The sequence below is a fragment of the Venturia canescens genome, chromosome 10, assembly GCF_019457755.1.
Source record: "Venturia canescens isolate UGA chromosome 10, ASM1945775v1, whole genome shotgun sequence".
In the NCBI taxonomy this organism is placed as follows: domain Eukaryota; kingdom Metazoa; phylum Arthropoda; class Insecta; order Hymenoptera; family Ichneumonidae; genus Venturia; species Venturia canescens.
The window spans coordinates 13,755,460-13,781,814 of NC_057430.1; the positions used below are offsets into that span (position 1 = coordinate 13,755,460).

At 37.7% G+C, this 26,355-nt stretch overlaps 4 protein-coding genes across 12 annotated transcripts; 2 read left to right on the plus strand and 2 right to left on the minus strand.

Annotated features, from left to right (window-relative positions):
- Positions 1-293: 293 nt before the first annotated feature.
- On the minus strand, positions 294-17,631 carry LOC122417240 (protein dopey-1 homolog). Of its 4 annotated transcripts, none has more exons than XM_043430591.1 (26): positions 17,430-17,631; positions 15,937-16,177; positions 15,146-15,423; positions 14,905-15,070; positions 14,605-14,794; positions 13,917-14,092; positions 13,558-13,821; positions 11,717-13,304; positions 11,322-11,584; positions 10,072-11,251; positions 9,483-9,908; positions 8,979-9,289; positions 8,689-8,896; positions 8,166-8,555; positions 7,948-8,084; positions 7,601-7,757; positions 7,143-7,514; positions 6,791-6,905; positions 6,533-6,704; positions 6,155-6,366; positions 5,903-6,055; positions 5,506-5,701; positions 5,000-5,011; positions 4,513-4,680; positions 4,309-4,420; positions 294-2,092 (listed from the first exon to the last, which is right to left on the minus strand). In XM_043430591.1, exons 2-26 carry the CDS (start codon positions 15,990-15,992, stop codon positions 1,883-1,885), a joined length of 7,512 nt encoding a protein of 2,503 aa, XP_043286526.1. In that variant the 5' UTR covers positions 15,993-16,177; positions 17,430-17,631; the 3' UTR covers positions 294-1,882. The 4 variants fall into 4 exon arrangements, with proteins under 4 accessions (XP_043286526.1, XP_043286524.1, XP_043286525.1 ...); XM_043430589.1 differs by lacking the exon at positions 17,430-17,631 and adding an exon at positions 16,999-17,130; XM_043430590.1 differs by lacking the exon at positions 17,430-17,631 and adding an exon at positions 16,270-16,706.
- LOC122417250 (uncharacterized) lies at positions 2,319-3,999 on the plus strand. The gene is made up of 2 exons (XM_043430608.1): positions 2,319-3,006; positions 3,439-3,999. The coding sequence occupies exons 1-2, from the start codon at positions 2,952-2,954 to the stop codon at positions 3,981-3,983; spliced, it is 600 nt and encodes a 199-aa protein (XP_043286543.1). The 5' UTR covers positions 2,319-2,951; the 3' UTR covers positions 3,984-3,999.
- On the plus strand, positions 16,999-24,652 carry Larp7 (La related protein 7). 6 transcript variants are annotated; one of them, XM_043430600.1, is made up of 5 exons: positions 16,999-17,130; positions 22,393-22,677; positions 22,935-23,281; positions 23,470-24,153; positions 24,236-24,652. In XM_043430600.1, exons 2-5 carry the CDS (start codon positions 22,431-22,433, stop codon positions 24,530-24,532), a joined length of 1,575 nt encoding a protein of 524 aa, XP_043286535.1. In that variant the 5' UTR covers positions 16,999-17,130; positions 22,393-22,430; the 3' UTR covers positions 24,533-24,652. The 6 variants fall into 6 exon arrangements, with proteins under 6 accessions (XP_043286535.1, XP_043286536.1, XP_043286534.1 ...); XM_043430601.1 differs by having other exon boundaries at positions 17,002-17,130; positions 22,413-22,677; XM_043430599.1 differs by lacking the exon at positions 16,999-17,130 and adding an exon at positions 22,089-22,223.
- On the minus strand, positions 24,615-26,314 carry Gar1 (Gar1 ribonucleoprotein). The gene is made up of 4 exons (XM_043430606.1): positions 26,177-26,314; positions 25,616-25,763; positions 25,294-25,534; positions 24,615-25,050 (listed from the first exon to the last, which is right to left on the minus strand). The coding sequence occupies exons 2-4, from the start codon at positions 25,750-25,752 to the stop codon at positions 24,787-24,789; spliced, it is 642 nt and encodes a 213-aa protein (XP_043286541.1). The 5' UTR covers positions 25,753-25,763; positions 26,177-26,314; the 3' UTR covers positions 24,615-24,786.
- Between the last annotated feature and the right edge of the window lie 41 nt (positions 26,315-26,355).

Below are 26,355 nucleotides of genomic sequence, written 5' to 3' on the forward strand. Positions count from 1 at the left end.
ATATATATATTTTACAAATCGAACATTTTCGCCTGCGTCGAGAAAAATATATGCTCTGCGACAAGTAAAATTAAGCATGCTACCAAACCATTTTTCGAATTGGATTTTCCATAGTTTTAAGCAATTGAACATTTTCTTACTGAAAACTAAAAATCTACCAGCTGTGAAGCATAATCAAATTTAATAGTTAAATTGAAATCCACTTGAAATAACTGACTTGAGATTTTTGGAAAATAAGCAAAAATATTTATGTGGTTCACTCTGAATATCACATATAAATTAAAAGTCTCAAATTCGTGATAAAAATTTCGAATACGCTTTTTATTTTCAAAGAGAATTCTGCAGCACCAAAAAATCCTCCTCGACGTACATCAAATACACGAGGGATCAGGAAAAAAATATCATTTGATTAAGGTTTTAAAAAGCATATTGTACAGGAATGATAACAATGAATTTTTAATAAAAAAAAAAAAAAAATCCTCCAATGCGATCCCCTCCTACCGCAAGGAATACATTCCAAGATTTGAGGAAAATAAATCAAATTGTATTTTTGAAATACTTCATCAGAATTGAAAATACTCTGGAATTCAATATTTTGTTTGCTTTTTTCCTATTTAACTATATCGCCCAAACGTTGTAAATGCAATTTTTCTCCACAAGTAACATTTTCTAAAACAATTCAATCAATTTCTTACTCGTATACATATATATATATTCTTATGATAAAAAACGCATTATCCGTGTAGTGCATAAACTCGTAAGTTTCTTTTGTTTTGTTTTTTCCATTTTCATATCTATAATTCTTATGCATATTTAACGTCTACGTAGAAAAATGTTAGAACTGGGGAATGGTTCGTTCAAGGGCAAACAACACTGTACACGAACGAATAATAATATCGTTGACAATTCATAATTAAAATAAAAAACGCTCATCTTGAATCATTCAATAATTATTATTCGTTTGAACCGTTAAGGACATAATATGGTGCGAGTAATGTTCACTCTTTACCCCTCGGGAGCAATATTCACTGTTGACCTTCTTTAAATCTTCAAAGCTTTCCGATCCAAATCTACAGTGCTCGCGGCGTGTATAAAAATATTTCACATGTTACAATCTCCATTCGATAAATACTCTTCGTTAAAAATAAATCGATTGTTTCTAATGAATCATCTCACAATCGGGGATCAATCTTAGCATTAGATTTTGTTTTCCATGGATCGTGAGAAAAATTTGGTTGAAAAAAAAAAAACATGACAATATAATGAAGAAAAGGAAAAAAAAAAATAAATATTGTTGTACAAAACTCAAATAACAAATTGTTCGGGATACAGCAATTCGACGAATCGCAACGAAAATAGAGAATTTCTCGCATCATGATCCATATCGTTACATCACTATGTATAAATAATCAATATACAAATAACTAAACTATTTATAATATCACGATCGAACGAGATAATCGTGTGAACATCGAGAACCGATTTTTATCGACGATTTACTTGTTTCACAACCGAGTGAGAAGAATACACGTGTACGAAGCTCGATGCGTGAAAATAGGATCAGGGGATCGACACGACCCCATACAAACTAACGCGTCTCCTCCGTTCAATCAATAAATCTCTCTTCTTATCCAATCACTTTTCAATTTCATTATTAAATATACTTTTCTCTGCTCTACCAAACTATCGCACGTTTCTCGTACTTTATCAATAATCAGGCAATAAATAGGATTAATAATAATTTTAAAAAGAAAGAAAAAAAAAACGTTGGGTAAGAGGTCGATCAAACAGTCCGAGTATCCATGATATTGCACGAAATACAAATTGCAATGTGGAACATCTATACGAAGGCCAAACCGGTGCCGGTATAATTCTTCTCCTACTATCTTGCTGGAACTGTCGGCATTGTTTCGAGGAAGTCTTGTTCAATAACGGTTTCCAATTGTGTCAAGTTCAACGGCGCCTGTGAATCATTCTTTGTTTTTCGACTGAGAGTCGTGAAGAAATGATGAAGATCCTGGATCGAGCGAATTTTATTCGACGTCAAAAGCAGCTCCCCCGGACGTACTGATACCGTTGGATTTTCCGGATACTGAAAGCATTTCAACAAATTAATATTTACAAAGTAAGACACGATTTTGGCTAGAGTTCCAAAAAATTTCTTCACATTTCACTTGCGAATTTCAAGTGACAGAAATTTTGTACTTAAAGGCTAGAAAAAAATGTGAAATTTTATATCCTACGAATACGAGAAGAAGAGAACTTTAAATAAATTTGCGTGACATGAAAAAAAGAGACTTTTTTTTTCAGCGGAAAGATGTTTGGATCGAGTCCAACCGGGAATCTCCTAGTGCGTTATTTATAGCAACGTGCCGTAGGTTGGCGTGGGAAATCGTTCAACTTCTGCGACGAAGAGCGTATCGGAAATCTTGCGAGAGACAATAATGTATACAAAATTATATGATCGCGTAACGGCGTGACAGAATTTCGAAAAGCTAAGTTCGAATCACAGCTCTCTTGTCCGAAGTGTTGAACATTTATTTCGTCGTAATTTCAAGCAATTTTATCCAACTATAGAATAATAAAAATGAACGTCGAAAAATGTATGCTAATTAAACTCGATTATTGCAACGATTGGCCTGTGACTCGAATGAGCAGCAAAGAGCTCGCGAAATAAATAGAGCGAGGCATCGATGCTAACGAAGCAACGACCAGTAGTTCGCTTCCGGAGAACGAATAATTGTTAAAAATTCATAAAAGAAGAACAACACGAAGATAAAAAGATTTAATCTCGTTCCTCAGAAGAGAGAAAGAAGAAAAGAGAGAAAAAGAGAGTTCATAATCGCGAGTGAGGATCCTATACAATGCCAATCAGTCGGTAACGGTTGACAGTGCGCGTAGATCACTCTTCCAATCCATATCGGTCCGTTAGTTTAAAATCAACCAGAACCATGGCTGCACACGTGTTTCATCTCTTCCTTTTACTCTTCACGTTTACTCTCGCGCGTGAGTATTTTCAGCATAAATTGCAATTTTTATTTCCATATTGTAGTTATTCGTCTCAGTTCCGGTGGCTCAATTATTTTTCGACTTCCTGTGAGAAAATTCTCTATTAAATATTTATTAATATTGTTATTTGCGAATATTCCGTTGAAGGAGATATTCGATTATGAAAATAATGTTAAGAAATTATCGTCCGGAGTACAAAATGTGTGCAGGGTCCAATAGTTCAACGTTCCGACCATGGACAGTTTAATTGTCGCTAATTGACATTGATTACCATGATGACCCGAGTTACGAAGACGCTTTAAAAAATATATAGTAAATTGAGTCTCACGACGCATTAAAAATGAGAAATTCATCAAACTTTATCGTTTACGTCGAACTTGTTCACTTCGAAAAATTGAAGTGTTTTTTTTTTTTTTTTTTTCGTTTCAGAGTACAACGACGACTCGGACTACAACAATTTCGAGTTTTACGAAACAATTCCAACGACTTACGAACGCAGCGCGAATGAAAATTACCAAGCAACGGGGCCTGATGATTTTTACATCATTTCGGATCTCGAGGATGCTGCGAATGCTCGAGATTCCTGGAATTCCGGGATTGAAGACCTCGATCGAGTCTTCGAAAATGAAATAGCCAACGAAAAGTTCCGGATACCAAGCGAACGTGAGAGAGATTTATACAAAAGACAAGAGAAAATCTATCGTTATACGAAACATCGGATTCCTGGCTACGACTACGATGAACTTGATTTCATGAGTGCACGAGGATTTCAACAATGTGACGAAAAATCAGTTTGGACTAATTGCGTTTGCCAATTCACTTGTCAACATCCCAATGTCGTCGATTGTTTCACACCGTGCAAAAATGGCTGCGAGTGCAAAGAAGATTATGTTTTCGATGAGAAAACCAAAAGTTGCATATTGCCCGAGCACTGCGAACATCGCACCAAAGATTACTCAATTTATGAAAAATAAATCGAAAATTTTCAAATTCCCTTGTTTATATAATTCAATGATGAATCGCGCAATTCCGAAAAATATTGTTTCCAATGTTTTTACGTAAACTATGAAAGTATCGTCAAATCGATTTCATGAATCAAAAAAAAACCCATGACTCTCAGTCAGAAGCTTTCTGTTCAAAGTAAAGTACAATAACTTTACAGAATTGCTTCCGACAATCTCTAAATCTTACAGATTTAAAGATTTTCGTCGTACTGGACAGGTTCTCAGTTGTGGAAAAGTAAAAATTTTGGTCGAATGACATGGTGCGATTAATCGTTGAATAAATTCATAAATTCACCTTAAGATCCATGAGTTTTGCGATTCTTGTGATATGAGGAACAAAATCCGACGAGAGATTGTTGTTCTCAGTTCCAGCGGCTGCTGCATCCCCAACAAAAGCCCATCGATACCTGAGATCAAAAGATAAAGTTTATCAATATATTTTGGTTGTACAAACGTGAGAAAATCATGTGCTGAAGGTTGATTTTTCGTTGAGTATTACATTTGAAATTGGGGCAATCGGTGGGCTGGTAACAACAAAGCCAAGTCGAGCAATTTGGCAGCGGTCAGTTCCAGTTGAAGCCAGTGCGGATGACCGTGAGCTTGTAATCCGTTACTCGCGTTAACAGCCCATGACGAATCCAACGCTGACAAAAGTTTTATGTGCGAGCTGTTCAAAGAAAATGGCCATCATTTCATTGTCATATAAAAAATCAAATAAAATGAAAGAAAATATTTTTGCTTGAAAATTTGTTAAGAACCCAAGCTTACGAAGAATGTTTATATTTAAATGATGAACTTATAAATTTGCTTGGGGAGAAACCCACGTATGACGTCGCGAGAAATTTCGAGCGAGTGAAGAACACAAGAATGGCATGAAAAATTGAAGAACCACTATTGATTCGCAATAACTGATGATAAATAAAGAGTGAAGCGCGCAACTATATGAAAATAAAAGCACAGAACCTGTAAAAATGATCATCAATTACCTGCTCTGACGACTGCCAATCCCCCAAACCACCACACCAATCAAATCATTTTTTTTGACGGCACCAAAAATTCCACCAAATCACGGATGCCAAAACAGAGCGAAAACAAAACATCACATGATTAGGTATTCATCCGCGTTAGTTAGGAATAACAGAATAACTACGGACGATTTTTTTCCCTCGAATCGTCTTTTTTCTGACGAATTAAGCCAATAAAAGTTGTTTTGTTTTTTTATTAGTAGTCAGTAGAGAGAAATTGTAGTTCAAGAAAAACGATGTTAGCGGTCTTTTGAAAAAGCTTTGTCGTGATTCGAGGAGCGGAAATTTTGTATTGATAAAAAAAAACGAAAAGCTTGAAGATTAATATTTGTGGACGGTACAAAACTTTTTCATTGTTAGTACAGAAGCTCGTTTATTCTGAATGTTAGGCCATGTTACCCAGAAAAAACTCCACACCTAGGACATTTGACAGGTTTTTAAGGACGTAGAAACAACGTTCTTGGTACCTGAATTCTTCCGAATCTGTGCTAAGCTCCTGTTCAATGTGCAGAAATACTTGAACCAATTCACTGACAATCACCGGCCAAAGTGAAGTCGCATGTTGGGGTGATATTCGCAACAATAACACACGGAAGCAGAAAAATACTTGTGCTTGGATCGATGGTATTACTTGAGGTAATCGAAGACTGTCGGCCAAACGTTCTGAAACGACAGAAATAATCATTGATTTTGCCACCAAGCCAAATATTGATCGAAGAATTTCTCAATCTAATTGTTATGCGCGAACAGCTCATGTTCAAAAATTTATATACAACTAAAGAAAGAAAAAACCGTAGAATGAAAATTCGAACGATGAACTGACTTCGAAATCGTATTCTTGATTCCTATTTACCAAAAAATTACCTTGAATTTCCGGCATATATTTGTGATACTGATCCATTTCACTGCAGAATATAACAAAAGCGAGTCTTTTGAGGAGCTGAGCTCTCTGCTCGTATTCTTGTTCTTTGGACGAAAATATACTGATGCCACTGCTCTGAGCGATCGACACCCGATCTGTCACGAATCAATGAATTTATTTAGTCGGAATGAATTATGAATTATCCCCTAGAATGTGGATTTCAAAATACGATCAATTGGAGAGATAATGCTTACTCATAAGATCGCGGAAGGTAGTATTGTCATGTGTCATGAGATTATCAATAATGGTCCTCCAATATGGCAAACATGCTGGTGTCATTTGAAAAAAGGCAGGATCGAGTAACAGATCGAGAACGTCCTTTCGCCAGGCTTTTCTCGTGTATTGGTAACTCGACAACGAGCTCAATAATTGCGAGCAGGCAGTAAATGACGCAATGTTTTTTGTTCTGAAATCATAGTAAATTGATGTAATACGATTGCTTCCCCATAGCCAAACGAACGCTGAAATTTCAGAGTTCATTTATGCAATGTTTAGTTTACTGAATGGTTGAATTGGAAATAAAAAGTAAAGAGTGTATGAGTGTGAAAAGGAAAAAACGGCCAATAGCTCACGTATGATTTTTAAGATACGGTGTAACGTTGTACATGAGATTTGTGAGTAACGTTACGACCCTCTCTTTTTCTTGAGAGCCGTAACTAACGTCGAGCAGAGGGGCTAATATTTCGGCCAAAACTGCTTGGGCCTGTACGCTGAACGCAGAATTCGGTGGCGTTCCAGGACTCACTGAAACACAACGAACGTTGAAAAAGACAATCATTCACATTCAGATTGAACGAAAAATTATTGGGGAACAAATTTTTTCGATTCACCTTCCGTCGATCCTTCACTAACGTCCAAAACATCTTCACGCACAGCCAAATTTCTTCTGAGCCAAGTAGTTTGTTCCAAACAAGCTCCAGCTATTTGTGAGCATGATTCTATCAACTGAAACGTTCACAAATTCATCATTCGGTTATTCAGTCGACGAAAAATTGATGCCTTTAATCATATAATTGATTATTAATCTCAGACATATAAAAAAACTAAAACTTCTTTGGCGTTTCACAACAGAGTTTTCCCTCAATTTCACCAACTATCTATTCCCCCAGTTTCCTTAATTATTCATTGGCTTATTGTAAATGTTCAAACGAAAACAAAATTGAAAAACTGATAGAACATTACCTTTGCAGTAATGTCCTGCAGATCCCTGATGTCTTTTTTTTCCAACATGGGTGGACATTTCTGAACATATTCATTCAATATCGCCAACAATAAGAATTGTGCAGGTGCGGTCAGGGAGAGACCATCTTTCAAAAGACCGAGAAGCGAAGCCCAGGACTCGACGAGAGATTGGGAAGTGTTGCTCTGCATGTAAACGTAGAGTAACTCGAGGACCGAAACTTCCAGAGAAAAATCTTGTTTTACGCCGTGTGTCGGTGGCGGAGTTTTTATCACGTGGTTAACAGTCTGGACTAGAGTATCGATTGGCATAACGCGTATTGCGCTCACCAAATCCACCATTACTTGCTGATTCGGACAAGCTTCCGGTAAAACCTGAAATCCAATGTACGAAAAACGAGTGAATTCAGAAAAATGCAAAGTTTTAGATTTTTTTCATTAACTTTTGAAGGAACGCGAACCTTTTTCGGGTTCGCCGCAGGCTGTCGCCTTTCGTGCCACGCTACAGCAACAGCCGCGAGAAAATTGACTCCGTGATGAAACGAAATTGGTGACAGAAGCTCCAAAAGTTGATGCTTCACCACTTTCGGACTGCCAACGACGCAACTTGCCTGTTCACTGTAACAATTATTCGAACTCATTAAACTAAAACATCATTATTATTAGAAATAAAAATACCGAAAAAGTCATTAAATAAATAAGCAATCAGCATCGAAAACCCACTCTTTTAAAACTTAAGTGTTTACTTTACGAATTTTGTTTTTATCGCAACAACGAATAACTGAAAATGAATGTTAGTAAAATATACTTGTCTTTGCTGATCAAAACAGCTTGCCAGAGAGCCGAGAGCGAAGCAATTATTCTAGGTAAATGGCTCAACGCAGTTCTTCTCGCATGCAAATGTTGTTCGCTTATAACGATCTTGTCTTTGACAGCGGACAATTCCTAAAGGATTAGAGGAAAAGATCAGCATCAGAAAGAAAAAATATTAAATGAAAAAATGAGGTGAATTTTTCTCAATTTTACCGGTGACAATGGACTCGGAGTAAAAACGTGAATGAGATTGTTAAATATTTGTCCTGGGTTAGCTCCGGGAATGCCAGTTTGTATAGCGCCGCTGAAGGGTTGATTAAACGAGAATCCAATTTGTTGGGCCGTGTCGAGCAAACAATATTGCAACAAAAAAGTGAGAGCTTCGAGATGGGTGACTGTGTAATCAGCTGGTAAACAGCATTCGACGTTGCTCATGTCCCGCAAAGTTGCTTCATCGTTAACATAATACGAAGCGAGATGTTCAATGTTGGAGCACAATTGATGGATCACCGAAGTGACAACTTGCGTCAAAGACACTCCCATGTATGGAAGGCTCGAAGTAACGAGCGTCGTCCAGTGTTGGTGCAAATGTCGCATGTGATCCTGTAATCGCATTTTAATATCGAAACAAATTCGAGAACACTGATATTGTAATAAATAAGGAAGTAAATATTCAAGAATCCTGATCGAGAAGAAAACAATTCAGCTCTCCTCAAATAATGCAATTAATCCTTACCAATTGTAACGCACTGAGAATACTCGCGAGAAACATTGGCTGCTGGGGAATCGGAGCAGCGGAAACATATTCGAGACTATTACCAGTGAGATTCGTCATCGATCGTGTAGGAGTAGTAGGAGTCGCTGGTGTCGTCGTCGAGGGAACAGTTTCGTCGCCTTTTTGGGCCCCACATTGATACTCGAGCATTATCAGTGCCAAGAGTAGCCTGCGTACATATCAACGATAATGATTCTCCTAATAAAATTGATTGCTTGTCGAAAGTAATATTTTAAAAATCTAGAATATACCTTAACAGCTGAATTTGGAAAGCTTCCGTATGATCGCTAGCACGATATTTACATTTGTTCACATCGTTATCCGAAACAGGATCATTGAAAAGTACTATTTCTTCTGTGAACGTCGATACATCCTCGTTTTCTTTTTGTGCGTTTTTCATATTCAGTACGCTCGAAACGAGACAATGAAGCGCTATCTTTTGCACTTTGCACTTCGTCAACAAATCAACAATGTAACAACTGAAACCTTTGCCGGAGTCACGCACGATCGCAATAAGCTCGGAGAATATTAGAGTCAAAAGTTCTGCACTTGCGAGTTGTACCTTCGGAGATAAGAAAAACAAATGAGATTATCAAAAACCATTGACACGTCTAAAGAAGTTCAAAATAAATTAGAATGAATTGAAATATTTCAATGAATACTAATTTTATCTCTTGAATCATTACTTTTATAAAACGGTTGATAACGAAATTGTGGATTCGAGTGTCACAACATCGAAAAAGAATGAAACTAACTTGTCTGTTTCCAGCAATCTCTTCCTGGGTCAGTCTCATTTGTCCTAAATTGGGATAATAGCTTCGAACCAAATAAAGGCACACGACGATGAGAACTTCGAGATACATGCTGCTCCTGTACGTTGCCATGAATTTAGTACTGGCAACATCACCATAAAAATTTCGTCCCAAAACGCTTTTTCTGTGACGTGCCAGGAGAGTCAGGAGTGCTGTATTTTTGCTCGAATTAGCAGCTCCGGTCGTTGCTGCCGAGCACAAAAACATTCGCGTATTTGTTACGAGCTCGCTACGCAGCGTTCTCAAAGCGTATAGAGTTCTCGTCGAATCGTATACGCCGCAATATAGAAGCATATGCGAATGAAGATTGTGTACGCCGACACCAGAATTCCTTTTCACCCCACTATCCAATTGCACAGATTCATCACTCTGCAAAGAAATAAATATTAGAACTCGCATCGTTATTGATCATTTTTATTTGTCTACAAAAAATAGAAGGGAATCGGTATACAGCCCTCTAGAATGAAAACGAAAACTGTTGAGTGAGATTGAATGTACGTTGAAGCAAAAGCCACTATTGAAAATAACTTACAGCTTTGGTTGGCTCGACGTAGTCGCACATTTCCAATACTTTATCAACAACTTCGTTTAAAACTTCTTCAACGACGCTGATGCCACTGGAATTGCTAAAATATTCTTCAGCTGTCGTGCTGAGATCGAGTTCACCGTCTTCGTCGCCCATTGTCCAGCTAGGAACACCGTTTGCCGCGTCAAAATTTCCCATTACTTCTTGCATATCCCCGTAGACAGGGGACGAAAATTCGTTGGTACTGAGATACCTGCCTTTCAGAAGAGTACCAGCGATTTCTCGAGAGCCTCCAGGGATCAAACAGGTGCCTATTACGGCGTTGCTCTCTTTCCGCTCTTTTGACTTTGAGTTGAGACTTTTATTAGCATTTTCAGGGCTGCTAGAGTCAAGACTATTGGTAATAGAATCGAGAGACGATCCAAGCTCTTTATTGAGTTTTTTCGAGTCATTCTTATCTTTGGCGCGACTGGAATTAGCCGATTCGAAGAGACTCTCGTCGAAGCTCCCAGTGGAGCCTTTCTCGAAAGCAGGTTTTTTGAAACGAGTTGCATTTTTCAACAACTCCGCTGGGGGCAAACTTGTTTTTTTGAGACTCGACGGAAGGTCGTCGGGTTCGGTCAACGAATCGGTCGAATTAGCGTTACAGTTGCTGGAAAGCGGATTAACAAAGACCGAAATGTTACGATTTCCGGAAATACTCGGTGGCACTTCGAGCTCCTTCATAAATTGATTTCTCTCCGTTACATATTGATTCCCGTTGTCACCTGTCGCGAGTGTCGTCACTGCGAATATTCTCTTCACTTTCACCGGGTTTATTGGCTTCTTTTTCTTTTTTCCTTTGCGACCTTTCTTGTCGTCGTCCGCGCTATCACTCACGTGATAGATCACGTTTCCGTCAACTGAGCTTATGGCATAAATCTTCGCAGCTCCCTCGGTCTCATCCTGAACCTCGGATCTCTCCTCGATCGCGTCCTCCTTCGTCAATACTGTATTACTGTGCTGTATACTAACGTGCAAAACGCTCATTCGACACGTCGACGGATCCAACAACATCGTTAACACCGGATCAACTACTCGGGCCAAATCTCCACGGACTAGAGAATGCAACAACCAGGACTGGGCTTGCAACTTCAGGGGCGAATTATCCGGCAACTGGAGGTTGTCCAACATCTTCAGCAACGATCTGTGTACGACCCGAAAATTTTCATTATTCTCGAAATGTTCGAGATGTGAAACAGGAAATTTATACGTACTTGTCAAAAATTCTGAGACAGCCTCGAAGTCGGGGATTCGTTTCAATTTCACGGCCAAGATGCCAGAGAGTGGCAAAGCGATTGAAAGCTTCGACTCGCTTTTCAGGACTGGAACTCGTCAACGCAGAGCCCATAACATCCTCGACCGCGTCGCAAGTATCGTGTAACGCGTGATGCAACTCGTGTACGAGTTCGACACACCGCATGCGATATTTGTGGGCCGGAAGTTCGCCAAGATGATGCCAGAGCGAATGAGCCAGTGCCTGGAAAAGGGAAATTTTCATTGTGAATAAAAAGAGAAGAAAATTTTTGAAATATTTTTTCTACTTCTCGAGGCTCGAGAGTTAGTTGAAATGAGAATAAATTATTGTGAAATTCCCCACGAAATATCTCACCTGAAAGACATTGGTGTACTGTTTAAGATAAGAAACATGCCACTCTTTCAACAGTGGTACCATGACAACGGTAGTAATGCCTTCGCCACTCTTAGGATGAGATTCAACGTCGCTGTGAGCTTTCGAAAGTGCAATGAGATCTAGCAGAGTTGCAATGCTGGTGACCTGCAAGGAAGGTTGTTTGCCCAGCCAACAGGAACAAACTACGAGAACCTTGAGCCAATCAGGAAGAACGACTTTCTTTCTGGGTTCTTCGGTGTCGTTGAAACTACCATCACCAGGTATAAAATAAGTTGGAAACGTGGAGAGTTCCACGAGCAAAGTTGATGCGATTTTCAAAACGCTTTCCCAATTGCTTTGTACGATGGAATATACGTAAAGATTGTTGATAACGTCGGGATAAGGTTTTGCCTCGAAATTAGTTGACAAATCCTGATTAAAATATCCGGAATCTTCGAGACTGAGCCTGGAATTGAGTAGAGATTCCAATTGCCTCGTTCTCTCGTCGATGCTCTCCTTCGGGCACGGAATTACGAGCGCTTCGAACATTTCGTTCGGCGTCATATCACTACCGAGGATTCTTTCGCTTACTAATTTGACATAAAATGATTTGTACTGGCGCAAACATTTCTCGAGCATTGTGTGCTGAGCCTGCAGACCCGGGGAAGCCTCACGGCTAAGCGAGCCCGTAGAACCCATGGGACTCATGGGTGACAAATTATTCGATAAATAAAGAGACCCTGTGACCGAAGTATCGAGAACTCTGTCCTTGTACTCGACAGATGAATCGTCGACGCTTTTATGCCTAGTTTCATCAGTGCTGACAACGACAGCGATGTTGACCGAGTTCGTTCGAACGTCTTGAGTCACTTCGTTTAATCTTGAAACGCTCTTGCTCGATTTTTTTCTCGACTTTTTTTCGCTCTTCTTTGGGGCACCTCCAGAATTTGCTCGTCGTCTAGGACTCGGGCTACGCTCGACGAAAGAACCGTTCGATGCTTGTTGCTTGTTTAATTTACTGTCCGACTGGCTCTTTTCTAACGGGATCACTGGAACGAGATCTCCATCAGTGACATTTGTCGTCCCAGTTGTTATCGCCGTCGTTAAACCCGATCCAATGTCGTTTTTTCCTTCCAGCTCGCTGCTCGGTTTATCCACTTGAGTTATCACCGTTGGCTGCACTTTCGACAATATTTTACCGCACAAATTGAGACTCGTCGATATCTCAATTGGCGACAGGACTTCCAGCCTGCTGGAGAGTTTGTTTATTATTTCGTAGAAAAGTCCTGGGAGATGCTCGCACGGTGTATCCACGAACGCATCGAGTGAAACAGTTTCCAACAGGAATTCCGTTAACGTGCACACTTCCATCAAATTTGGCATCCCTTTACCAACCGGACCGATCGACGTGTCAGCAGATATCGCTGAGTCACCGCTCACTCGGGACTGACAAGCCTTCTCTAAGAGATAACCGCAGTGGACCCAAACGTACGACGGATCCAGAGTGGAGAATAGAAGATTCGCGGATTTAACGACTTCGTGGGACTTCAAAGGCTTCTCCGTGCCCGAACAGGCATTGTAAAGAGTCCTGGAAAGTCACCCGGTAAAGTTATTAACCAGCTATTTCTTGGAGGATGAATCTCCTTCAACATTTGAAACTTTCTGGACTGATTTTTTAAATGTTTTGAAACTGAAGAAAAAACTACAAGAGTAGCATCACCCAACTGTACTTCCGGTCATAAACACAAATGCTTCAATTCTTACAGCGATTGAAGGAAGTCTTGACCCATCTAAATACTTTTATAGAGATATGAAAATGTCGATTGTTGAAAGATACTTGCCTAAAAACTTCGTACAGAATATCGTCGAGAATGACAGGTCCAATGTCGGGTTTGTCCAACAGCGAGACCAATATTCTGTAAGGCTTCAAATCCTGTGGACTTTCTTCGCAAATATTTCTTAAAATAGTTTTGATCGCTTGGATAAGCATGTTTTTCGAATACATATCGAAATACGTTGCTGACGCTTCGGCCTCAGCTGGATTAGCTTTTTTCTTCAAAATGGACAAGTTTACTTCGGTGCCGAGGAGCCAAGCGAATAATCTCCTGTAAATAAAAAAAAAATCATTGTTCTTTGTTCCGGTTGTTTTGAAGAATAAAAAAACGTTGATTCTTTGTATCAATCTTTACAACATTTTCACCTGTTTAAACTCATGTCGCGACGGAGTATCGTGACCAAAGCGGCTGTAAGAAGCGAAACCATATCGTCGTACCCAAGCTGACTGTTGTGTACTGGAAAACCAACTAACAACAAATCCAAAGCGCTCCTTTGCACGAGGACAGAATTGTCTTGGACACCAGCGCATAAGGCGGCAACCTTATTATTTTAATCAAAGAAAACGATTAATCAGAATTCAGAACTTCTGCAATTTTAACGCTGAAAATGTATTTTTTTCTAGTATCGTTTTCGTTTTTTATTTTCAACTCTTTGGGTCGGGCAATTCGAGCAAAATTTTTCACATCTTTTCTAAGAATCAAAAGAGGATCAAATCACAAAAACAAAAAATGAAAAAGCATTTCACAAAATTTTCAATTAAAATAACCCTTCTAATCAATTTTGGGCAGCCATCATTTTTATGATTGGCTCAAACTTTCGATACAGCAAATTTCACGATAATCTACAAGATAACTGATATCGATATATTTTTAAACTATAACGATATTGATTAATCTTGGTGACTTATCTGTTTTAATTGAAGCAAAATCTTCCCTTATCTTATCAGTGTATTTTCAACTGAAACGTAACTGAGCCTTAGTCACACACTGTCTACCCTTTTAGATATTATTCTTACCAATGATAACAGTAATAATAATATTAATACAACGTACCATAATGTTAACGTTTGTACCCATGATGTACAATTGATTTTCCATGGGCAGTTTTTTGTTAAAATGAGCCAATACAAATGATATAGCAGGCAGTCTTATTCCTGAATTTGAAGCTAAACAGTCCCACAGACATGCATAGAAATGTGCAGGACCGACACCGTCGCATACTTTTTCCAAAAGAGAATTTGTTCTACATAACAGAAAAAACAATTAATTTGATGTCAAATAATTATCTCCAATAGAACGAATAATCTAAAATATATCCTAAGAGTTAATGAGTATATATTTTCCTTGACCTACCTTTCAAAATGATCTGAACCTTCTTCTAGCCCAGGTAAAACTCCACTAAGAAAGCCGCTCAATCCTGGCCTGAGGCGTTCGCCAAGCGGTACGAAATGAGTTTCATACACTGTCAGCAAAGTTGGCCTGACATTCATCGCAGCATGGCCAAGAAGAGGAAAAAGACCTTGGATAGAAAAAAAATTTCCGATCATAACATGGAGTACAGAATTTTTGAAAAATTATGAAAAAAATAACTCACCAGCGCTGTAGATGAAAAGTTCGTGGCTCAATCTATTTGTGCCCATACATTTGAAAATGACATCATACGTTTCCAGTGCCTTCAAGTGAACACCGGATGGCAGAGCAGGATGCATACATTGGGCCAATCTTTTAGAAATTTTTATGCGTCTTGGTATGACCGGAAATTTCAAATGACTCAACAGAACTTTATTGAGTTTGCCCAAAGCAGCAATCAAATCTGCCCATTCGCTTGTGTACTCAAAATTCTTCAGTGCTTTGTCCACCGCAGACACATAACTTTAAAAAAAAAATTTATTCCATGCTCTACAAAAGTTGACAACTAAAGGGTTGCACGAGTCCAGAATGTTCAGAAACTCTGTTTTGCTTCTTCCTACTTAATGATTTTGGCAGCATTGAGAAGATCAATGTGACAGCGCTTCAATGACTTGTTCAACATACACTATACAAGTAACTTCAGCATGAATGCTGTTGCAGCATACTGTTGTAATTATGTGAATGTGCCAGTTTGCATCATCGGAGCTAGAAGCTCCAATACTTTATGCAACTATCTTCATTCAAGCATCAGGTTTTTGATTTTTTGAAATATCAAAAATTTCAACAACATATTGAATCAGCTGTCAAAAGAATCGCTAATGAATGTTCTCTCAGGACACACGAGTCGATTGAGTATCATAATCGATACTTAGCTGATTGTATTTAACCACAGATAAAAATTTTTGACATTAATTTTTACTGAACATTGGATACATGCAACACCGTAACAGAATCAACAAATGTGAAAACACTCACACTCTGTATTTCGAGTCTTTCATGAGCTCGTATTCCTCCAGCGCTATCGACCCCATGTTTCTCAACTTTTTTTACCTCTTTGTTTCTCTATTTTGCTAGTAATATTAATCACTGCTCGACTTTCACATAATAACAAATGAATCCACTCTGCAGAGTCAGCTGCATCGGCTAGACTCCACGATGATCCGTTTTTTTTGTATAGAACAATTTGCTTTGTTCTCCATTGGAATCAATGTAACACCTGAGAATTCGTTAACATAAAAATCTATAAATCTTGGATGAAAAAAATATTATTTTTTCTTCAACAAAAAATGAAAGAATCAAAGACGATACTTTTACGACTTTTCAGATCGATTTGCTACGCTTTACAACGGAATTTTGCGTAAAACGATTTGTAGGTTAATATTGATGAAAGGAATCCATTTTTCAATTTCTTTCGATTAAAATAGGTTGATCTGCATTACTCAGAGTTCCGAGGCTATAAAACATTATCAACGACTTCAAAAGCAGAGCTCTCATCGAATTTCGATTGAGAAGACGATTTCGTGTCTGAAAATTTATTATCGAAAAGAAAACAAAAATTTTTGTGAAAAATACTGTCAACATGGGACAGCTGATATTATAGATGCGAGCACGTCGTTGCGTCGAATTTCCGTGAAGGAGGGAAATAAATCAAATACTGACAAAAAAAGAAACGTGTCAATAATATACAGAATATCTTTGAACTCTACACAAAACTAATTGTTTTGTTCACGTTGGCGAGTATACGCGTATGTCCGAGCAATGGCTCAAGGAGAAATATATGTATATAGATCAAAACTCATTGCAAGAGCTTTTTAACCTTCGTCGAACATTAAATACCATTAAATATGTCCTGTATACATATCCATGTGCATACGCAGCACACATATGTCACGTACTGCATACACATTAGTCATATACGTGTCGTGAGTGGATACAATAATTCTAACAGTAATAGATTTTCATTTACCTGTCGGAACTGGTAACTAAGCGAGTTGTATATACCAAAAAATAAATCACAAAACCTATCAGCTAATTTACCTCATCGTATTGTGTTGACACTCGAAACTTGTTTATGTCTCTCAGTCTCCATTGCCTAAAGCCACGGTCTGCGACACGAACTTATTATATTTTCAAGCAAATAATAATCACGATCTATGATGAACTCGAAAGGTATAGTGCACAATTTTTATTTCAAACATTCGTCAAACGATTTAGCTATCGTGTATTATACAGAGAATTTATATTTTACACATTTTCATGACTAATTTAAGTGTCCTCGGATAAGATAAGTGCCTGTCTGGCTAATGTAAATGCTTCAATTCTTATCTGTATCCGTGTAGATGCGCGCGCGCCTTTGTATACCGGGAAACCAAAAAACTTCTCCAGATCCCTATATCGCTCTCTCGCCCAAGCCCACTTACTCATATTTGAAGCTTTGTCATTTTTTCAACCACTAAAATTTCACTTACCTGGAACCCCAGGACGATGATCTCGATCACGTGGACAGAAACCCAATAATTTGATAAGCAGCATTGAATTATTATTTTTATGTACTCGTCTTTCGGAGAAACATATAAATATATATATAATTAGTATATAGGAAGGATACAAATGCAAAAGTACAAAAATGTGACGGTAGATCTCGATACGTGCTGGGGTCAGTAGCGCGATGGTACAGGATTTTCTACCATCTTATAGTCGATACCGTTGCTCGCATACGATTCGCACGGCACAATATTTCTATATACCCATAAATTATTTATCATACGTTGATAAGGTAGGTTTTTCAGGTTAATAACTTTTATAAAAAATTGAAAAATATTAACTTTATTTAGAACGCTATATTTATGGCCTGTAAAAAGCGATTACAATTATTAGGCAGACGCGGTGGACCGACATAAGGGAAAATTTATCGCTCGAGCTGTTACAGTATTTGTTGCATTCTAATATTTTTCAATATTAATATTTGAATATTTATTTCACCATTATTTTTTTTTCTCAAAGATTATCGAATAATCGCCGATTATTTATTTCTCTTATGGCCGTTTTCTCCGACGCGGTTCAAACTCAGTTCAATTTTTTTCATATAGCTTCGAGATAGGATGAACCTAGTTTAAACTCAGATTAACGTTGGAGAAAACGGGCATTACCCGCGGCTCCGGGAGATCAATCTTCCTTTATGTCGAATGGATGTTCTATGTCGTATTGCTGGCCCCGCAATATACACCAACGTAGCGACATCAACCCCGGTCGGGAAATACTGACCGGTACATCGATGCGCTGACATAATTCTTCGATTCCTCTTAAGCCGTCCCGTTGAAAAATTCTCATCACATCGTGATATGAAAGATTTGGTCGTACCAACTTTTCGAAAAAATTGTCAATTAGATTGGAAATTAATTTTCGAAATTTTTCCTTTATTCTTCGAAGTTGTTGAGGGTTCAATCCGCGTAGAATAACTTCTGTATAATACTCGCTATTTACGATAAGCTCGGATGTCTCTGTCAAACTGGTTACAACGCTTTCCAGAGCCCTCACACTTGCTTCCACGTTGAAACGTCGTTGCGTAGGTTTCTGTCCCATCACCTCTCGTAACAGAGCAGGTACGTTGAATTCTTCGAATCTTTTTTGCCGTCCGATATTTCTCATTGAAATCGGATAAGCATTCGTAAAAGCCGCAATAACACCATAAAACATATCCACCATGTCACTTTGTAAGATCATTCGGTGTACGGGCAAAAAGGGAGAACTTAAAGAATTGAAAACGAGCAAAATTGGCTTCGGCTGCGACATGAAAAGTTGGAGGACTTTTATAAGGTGACTTCTTATTCGTCCCCGCTGCTGCGCTCCACCTGCTGGGGAATATCGGTACGCAAATGAAACAACATTTTGTTCACCTTGAAGTTTTACTGCTAGTCTTTGGATCGCTAGACCATTGGTGCGGTGATCTAATATAGCGTAACAATACGCCACCTGGCAATTGCTTTCATTCAATTGAATTCTGGATGCCATTTTCTGTAACGAACGGCAGAGATTGCAATTAGTATATTTGTTGGAAAATTTGTAAAAAAAAGCACTAAAATTCCTTGAAAAAGTTCGATTTCACGAAAAATTACAAAATTTCGAGACAAAGGATTTTTAACGACCCGAAAAATCATCGAAACTAAAAAATTTGTATTACCGCGGCGACTGACCGAAAAACGAGAAATATTGAGTGAAATATTTATTCATTTGCCGATAAATATATTAAAATAACACAAACATTTTTTCAATTCAAAAAAATAAAAAATCGGAAAAAACATTCTTCTAATCGAAAGGTGAGAAATTGGGAAAACTCGTTTTTCTTATTCTCGCATTTAGTTAGGAATAAAAATCCGTATTTTATGGAACACATGCGAAGATGACGGAATATGACGGATAAAGTATATGCAAAAAAAATTTCAGTATACGAACTTTTAACGATTTTAAAAATCTCATTTTTTATCATTGATTTATAAAACAATAATAATAAACTAATATTTCCTATTTATTGATTAATTGAACATTTTCTCAATCTATGACTACGATTACACGGCGCTTTTATTCTGTTTTTTTATATACAGACGGGAATATTTATATATATATGTATTTTGTACGTCTTTATTATTGATATAACTAAATCGAAAAAAGAGCGCCGTGTAAATGTAGTCTATGTTTCATTTTCCAAGTATTAGTTTAAAATAATTTTCTAATAATATTACATTATTTCGATAATTGTAGAGTTTTTTAATTTTTCTATTACAATTTCGATGTTGTAATTCGCGAAGAAAAAAATCATCATTGTTTTTGGCAATCGTCACTTATAAATTTCATCGATGTTTTCCAATCCCATTTAATTTATTTTATTCAACTAGATATATCAAATTATATATACCTATTTCGTGATCCGTTCAAAGTGCTTCTTCGAACAGAATTTCTTGAGACGGGTTGATCTGCCTTCTAAAAACGCTTGGTTCGTCCGGGGATGTGGGTCCGTAGGACCCGGTTGCCTACTTTATATAGAATCCGCAGGGGTCATCGGGGGGCTAGGTGCTTTTTAATTTTTCATCCGCAATGCCGATGAATTTGCAAAATTGACTAAACACAAAGGAAAAATTTAGTTACATGCGCCGCCGCGTTTTCTAGAAGAGTCTGGAAAATGAGATAAAAAATCCGAAAACGTGGAAATTCGAGAGTCTAAGTTGGCTTCGTATTCGTCGACTTTGCCAGAAATTCCCAAAACCTATTTCGACACGTTTTTTCCAAAGAATTTACCCAAAACCATGATTCATGAGTTTTTATCCATCGCGTACTGAGAGATTTGCGATAAAATTATTTTTTCGAGAAACAAAGAGTCGCGTGAACAACAGAGTACGGCCTTGAATCGTAACAATATACACCACACGTGCACCGCAAAGTAATATTTTCAAAACTAATTTTTTTCGAACTTCCTCTTATTTTTGGAAAGCATTTTCGTGAGTGGGGTTTTTTGTTCACGGAGAGCACTCGCTTTTGTGTGCTTGGTACTATCGGCGTTCATGCGTAAGTTAATAATTAGAAAACGCGTGGATAGGAAGCAAAAAATTGGGTGTGGCAACCATAGGACATTTGGAGGGCGCTAGCAGTGCGCGCCAGCAACTTCGTTCTCTCGTGAAGCCTGCTAGACGATGCCAAAACAAAACAATTCTAATCTTCCCAACACGTGGATATTATATTCATGGTCAGCTAATGTTTATACAATTCATTGAATTTCTATATCTCATTGTGTATGATTAATCAGTTAGCCGGTGCGTCCTTTGAGCTGCTGCTGTTGTTATTATTATTATGAACTTGAAAGTTATTGTCACGTTTGAGTGTCGCCAAAAATCGTTATAATCATATCGCTGACGCCGCTGGTTTCATATGCAGTCAACTCTTATTGATAACCGTGTGTGTTTCCATCATTTTATCACTGATACGTGATTAGTTGTCAAGGTCGTTGTTCCACGAACCGGACTAGGCGAAATAAACTTCCGTTTAGCCCATAACTCCGATTGATTTGGAATTTGGTATACTTATGTTTAATTAAGTATACCATATTCGATATACCAAATTTCAGATCAATCGGAGGTATGGGCTAAACGGAAGTTTATCCCTCGATTCGATAAAGAAAAAATAAATGTACTATTGTAAGAATTAAAACGTTCAAAATAGCAGGATGTTTTGGCAGTTGCATAAGACAACACGTATATACCAAGATTTGGTTTGTTTTTTACATATCTCACTGTGTAATCGTTATCCTCCCATGTCGCTGAAATTCATTCTTATTTTCATAAATCTCTTGGTGGTCAAATCGTTGAGAGGTTGATGATTTAAAAAAAAAATCATTTTAACCCTTCGAGTGCACACTTATTGCGTCATCCATATGCTTATGGGGTCAAAACGACCCAGTGTGCACTTTAAGCCCCTTAAAGCACCCTTAAAGTGCACACTGGGTCGTTTTGACCCCATAAGCATATGGATGACGCAATAAGTGTGCACTCGAAGGGTTAAGGAGGGTGGATCGCGACAATACAGTGTTGCCATGCTAAACCACGTTAAAAATATTAAGAATTTCAAAATGATAAGAATTTCATAAAATTTGGTAAATATATTCTTTAAAAATATATAAGAGGATGTAAATTTTTTTAGATTTTTCTACCACATAGTTCTCGAGTAATTGAACACTAAAGTTCACGTGTATAAGCATGGAGTTTACATATATACAGTTATACATCTCGTGCATAAGAACTTCGATTTAACGCTCAATTATGCGATAACCATGTGGTAAAAAAATTTGAAAAAAATTGTATTTGTACACAAGATGCCGAAGAATGTTATCACCAAATTTTATCAAATTCTGATTATTTTGATTTCGTGATCCACCCTCCTTAAAATGATTAAGGGTTAAAAAATATCTCCCATGAAGTTGCAATCGTCGATAAACTGTTTTACAACGGCCACTAAGTGCCAATATAATAAAAAATGGCGCTAGTGTCGTTTGAAAACTTCCGTCGATAAGTAAATTACCTCCGCGGCTGTTTGATGTCGCCACTGAATAATTCCTTCGTCGTTGACATTCATTACTTTGACTCCAGATACACATAGTTTTTGTAGATTTTCATGGAGCGGGTCGTCCGCTGCCGGTACAATTTCAACGAAACCTAAACATGTTATTTGAATATTGAATAACAGGAGTTTGGAGTATTTGAAGTTTTTGCAGAAAAGTACACAACCCCTTGAATCCCATTCAACCGTTTGGTATATAAAATTAGAGAAAAAGATTTCTTTATTTCACTGTTTTCAATGTCTCGTGTTGTACCTTTTGCTCGTATTATTACGTCTACCTTCACCCCAATTCTCATAAACTAAATTCTTATTCAATTATACAAATAGATCGATCGATATATTATCAGGCAAAGAAGTTGGTTTAAATGGTCACTGAGGAGCAAGAATCAGACTTGGGATTGGTATCGGAATCAATCCCAGTTCCACAAATGCATAATTCTCTACAGCAACCATGTCAAGAAATGCATAATCAAGGAAACAATGTGAGAGGAAAACCACGTTTGAGAAAAAAAGCTCTCCATGCGCTTATTCTGAAACAAATGGAATTTTACTTCAGCGATGCAAATCTCAGCAAAGACAGATTTTTGGGAACACTTATCAAATCTGATCCATGTGAGTATACTTTTCAATTGAATAACTTTGAGGGAAAACATAACCAAAAAAATTTTAACTCCGCATGAAGAATTGTTTTATAATTATCTAGAAAAAGACATTATATAAAGTAAAAATATTGGCAAACATAGATTCACATTTGTCAAAGCTATTGAAGTAAAAATATTAGCTTTCAATCAGCTTAAAGTTTAGCATGGATAGAATGAAAGTACAAAAATATTCTTATTTAATAATTTATTGAATTTATCATCCTACAGATGTGGATTTGGATGTGTTTCTGCGTTTCAACAAAATTCGCATATTAACAGACGATGTAAACAGAGTAGCAAAAGCCATTAAAAACTCAACAATTCTTTCCTTGTCGGAAGACGGGACAAAAGTATGTCGCACAACGCCAATAAATCCTAGAGAAAATTGCGAAGCTTGCACAGTTTACGTTCAGGGTTTGCCACCTGATGCTACTCATGAATGGCTCACTAGCTTGTTCTCAAAATATGGTCCCATCGCTTACATATCCATTCCCCGATATAAAAACACGAGTAAAATTAAGGGATTCGCGTTTGTGGAATTTGATAAAGTAGAGGGAGCGAATGAGTGTCTTAAGGTAAACATGAATTTATACTTTTTTATGGTTCATGCCCATCATTTATTCCATAAAAGTATTAAGATTTTGTGGTTTGTAAAAGATCTGAAATAATTTTACTGTTTTTGAGAGAATTCCCAGGCAATCGGATGATTTGTTTTTCAGCGTATGAAATGAATATGTTGATTCTTTAGATTACAATTTTACAGGCTTTTGAAGAGAAACACTGCACATTGCCGTCTCACACAGCACCAAACGAGCTCCTAAGTATCACAACTTTCACAGACGACAATCCATCAAGCGAAGCAACTCCAATGGAAGAATCATCACTTGAGAACACGGAAGCGACCATTTCCCAAAAACGAAAGGGTGTGAGTGAAGATATTTCTGAAGAGGATGAATCAAGTTCAAAAAAGGCTCGAATCGACGCCTCCGAAGGGAAATCTAACAAAGAAGATAAGCAAAAGGAGAAAGACAGTGAAAAATCAGACGCTGCTCAATCTACGAGCTGCGTTTCGCAAGATGACGAAGAAAAAGAGAAAATTACGGAAGGGAAAGAAAGAAAGAAAAAACGAAAGAGAAAACGTCGAAGTAGAGGCGAACAGATGGACGCGGCAGATCTGGGCTTGCAAATAATGGCAAAGAGAGATTGGAAACAACTGAGAAACAAATATTTACAATTGCAAAGAAACAAGATGAAACAATTGAAGCAGCATCTTCACAAAGCTCGTTGGAATCAGTGGGGTAGTTCGAATAGAATCGAAGGTGAAGAAGTCGAGAAGAAAAGTACGAAGGAAAAGTCCGAAGTTTCAACTCCGAAATTCGTTTTCACTCCAGGTGTTATCGTTAAAATTGAGTTAGAGGAACCGTGTTCCAATCCGAAGAACTTTAAAGTCAGTATAATATTTTTATTCAACGCTTATAAATACCGCGAGGCGAGGTAACAATCTGAGTAACTAACTTTCCTATTTACAGTTGGAATTGCGAAGCGACACAGCAGTCAAGTACATCGACGTTCACGAAGGTTCGAGCGAAGCTTTCGTACGTTGCGACACTGCCGAGTCGGCCAAGACATTTGTCGAGAAATACAACGAAAAAAGAACTCTCTGCATCATTGACGGAGCTGAGGAAAAAGCCTACTGGGATAAAATGTCGCAGGATCGTGAAGAGAAACTTGGTAAAAAGGATCGTGTCAAACAACGTGGTCGTGATAAATTGTTGAAGAAGGCAGAAAAGGAACTTGGGAAACATATAAAATTTGATGAAGTATGAAATTGAGATAAATCGTTTGATGATTGTAACAGAAAGACAAACGTAAACATGAATTTTTGCTTCTGAAAATTATTCCTTGTACTTCCAATAGAAAAATAATTTCATTTATTTTCAGTGGAATTATATTGGTATATTTTTGTCGTAGTTTTCCTTTATCATTATTTTCCCTCCATTCAACTAAGACTCGGTTTCGTACATTAAACGTAAAATCTTTTTGTAAAAATTTATTGGATTTGTAGATGGTTAGATCTCCTTTACCAACGACCTCGTCCTCGCCCTCTGCCACCTCCGCCCCCACGGCCGAAACCACCTCCGCCGCCTCCTCGACCGAAACCTCGACCGCCTCCTCCTCGACCCCCTCTGAATCCATTTCCGCTACCAAATCCACCTCGACCACCTCGTCCACCTCCTCCTCTGCCACCTCCTCGTCCGCCGCCACGTCCTCCTCGTTTTTCAGAACCCGGCGCTTTTGGCAAAAACCTTTGCAACGGTAAAAGCTTTGCAGGGTCTATGTAAAGCTAGTAGATGAAAAGAAAAATATCGACAATTAGATTGCAAGTGAGAAATAAAGGCAGTCAATGGTTAGGGTGTATTTGAATAATTATGTTTCAATTCGGATATATGAATCTATTATAAACGATAAATTTGTTGAGATGTTTTTTCGCTTTTTTTTAACTACTCAAAGTAGTTTATATGTATTTATAATTCTGTAAGCTTTAAACTGTAATTAAAAACTGGGTTGAAAAACGATTAATACTTACTTTAGCATTTTTTTCGAAACTCGAGGACTTTAGGTTTTCCGAAAGCTTTATGGAAACATAGTAGTCTCTTATGTTGCCAAAAATTTCATCAATTTTACCGATTTGCTGTTTGTTTTCAGTATAAATTGGAGCATTAAAGTAGGGCACATCTTCGATATCAACTTTCGCTACTAAATCGTTTTGTACGCTCCACTCAAAGTGGCAGAGCTGAGTCACTGTTTCAGGAGGTCCTTGATCGTATCTGAATCCAATCATTCAACATCATGTAGTTTTTCTAACAAATTTTACTTTTTGTGTACTACCAAGTGAGGGAAAAACTTACCCTCTACGATCACCTCCACCACCACCTCGTCCACCACGAAAACCTCCTCCCCCTCTTCCTCCAAAACCGCCACGGCCGCCTCCTCCTCCGCCGCCTCTACCAAATCCACCTCCGCCACCACGTCCTCGGAATGACATTTTTTAGATTACTGCAATAATTATTACATATTTGACATAATATTGATGAAAGAAATGTATGGAATGAATTTATATTATAACAATGGATTTTCAATTACGTGTGATCGTTAATAAATTTCAAAAACAAAAAATTGATTCGTGTATGACCAATAAAATATAAAAGTAATAAATTAGATAAGAAAAATATCCTTTGGTTATTGAAAAACTATTTGGATTGAAATTTAATAATAATAAAATGCATCTTGTTGCAAATTTTGAAAATTGTTCAATAATAGTAAAATTCAAAAGAGCTGTAAAAGACGATATTTGAGAAGCATAATTCGAAAAGCGGCGTGAATAACCTAAAATTTACAAGTTTCTAAGCTCTATGACGATGACGAAATGTTCAATGAATTTAATTACAACGATTTTGAATCTTACTCACCAAAAATATTTTATTTACGAGACTACGGAGGTAGGCTTCAAATATTGTTGATTGTATCAATAAAACTACTATAACAAATCTTGAGATATTGCGGTTTACAAAGCACGTTGTTAAACTGGCGACACTTGCGCCTATGCGCCTATGTTGCGTTATTTACAAAATTTGCATGCAGAGGCGCT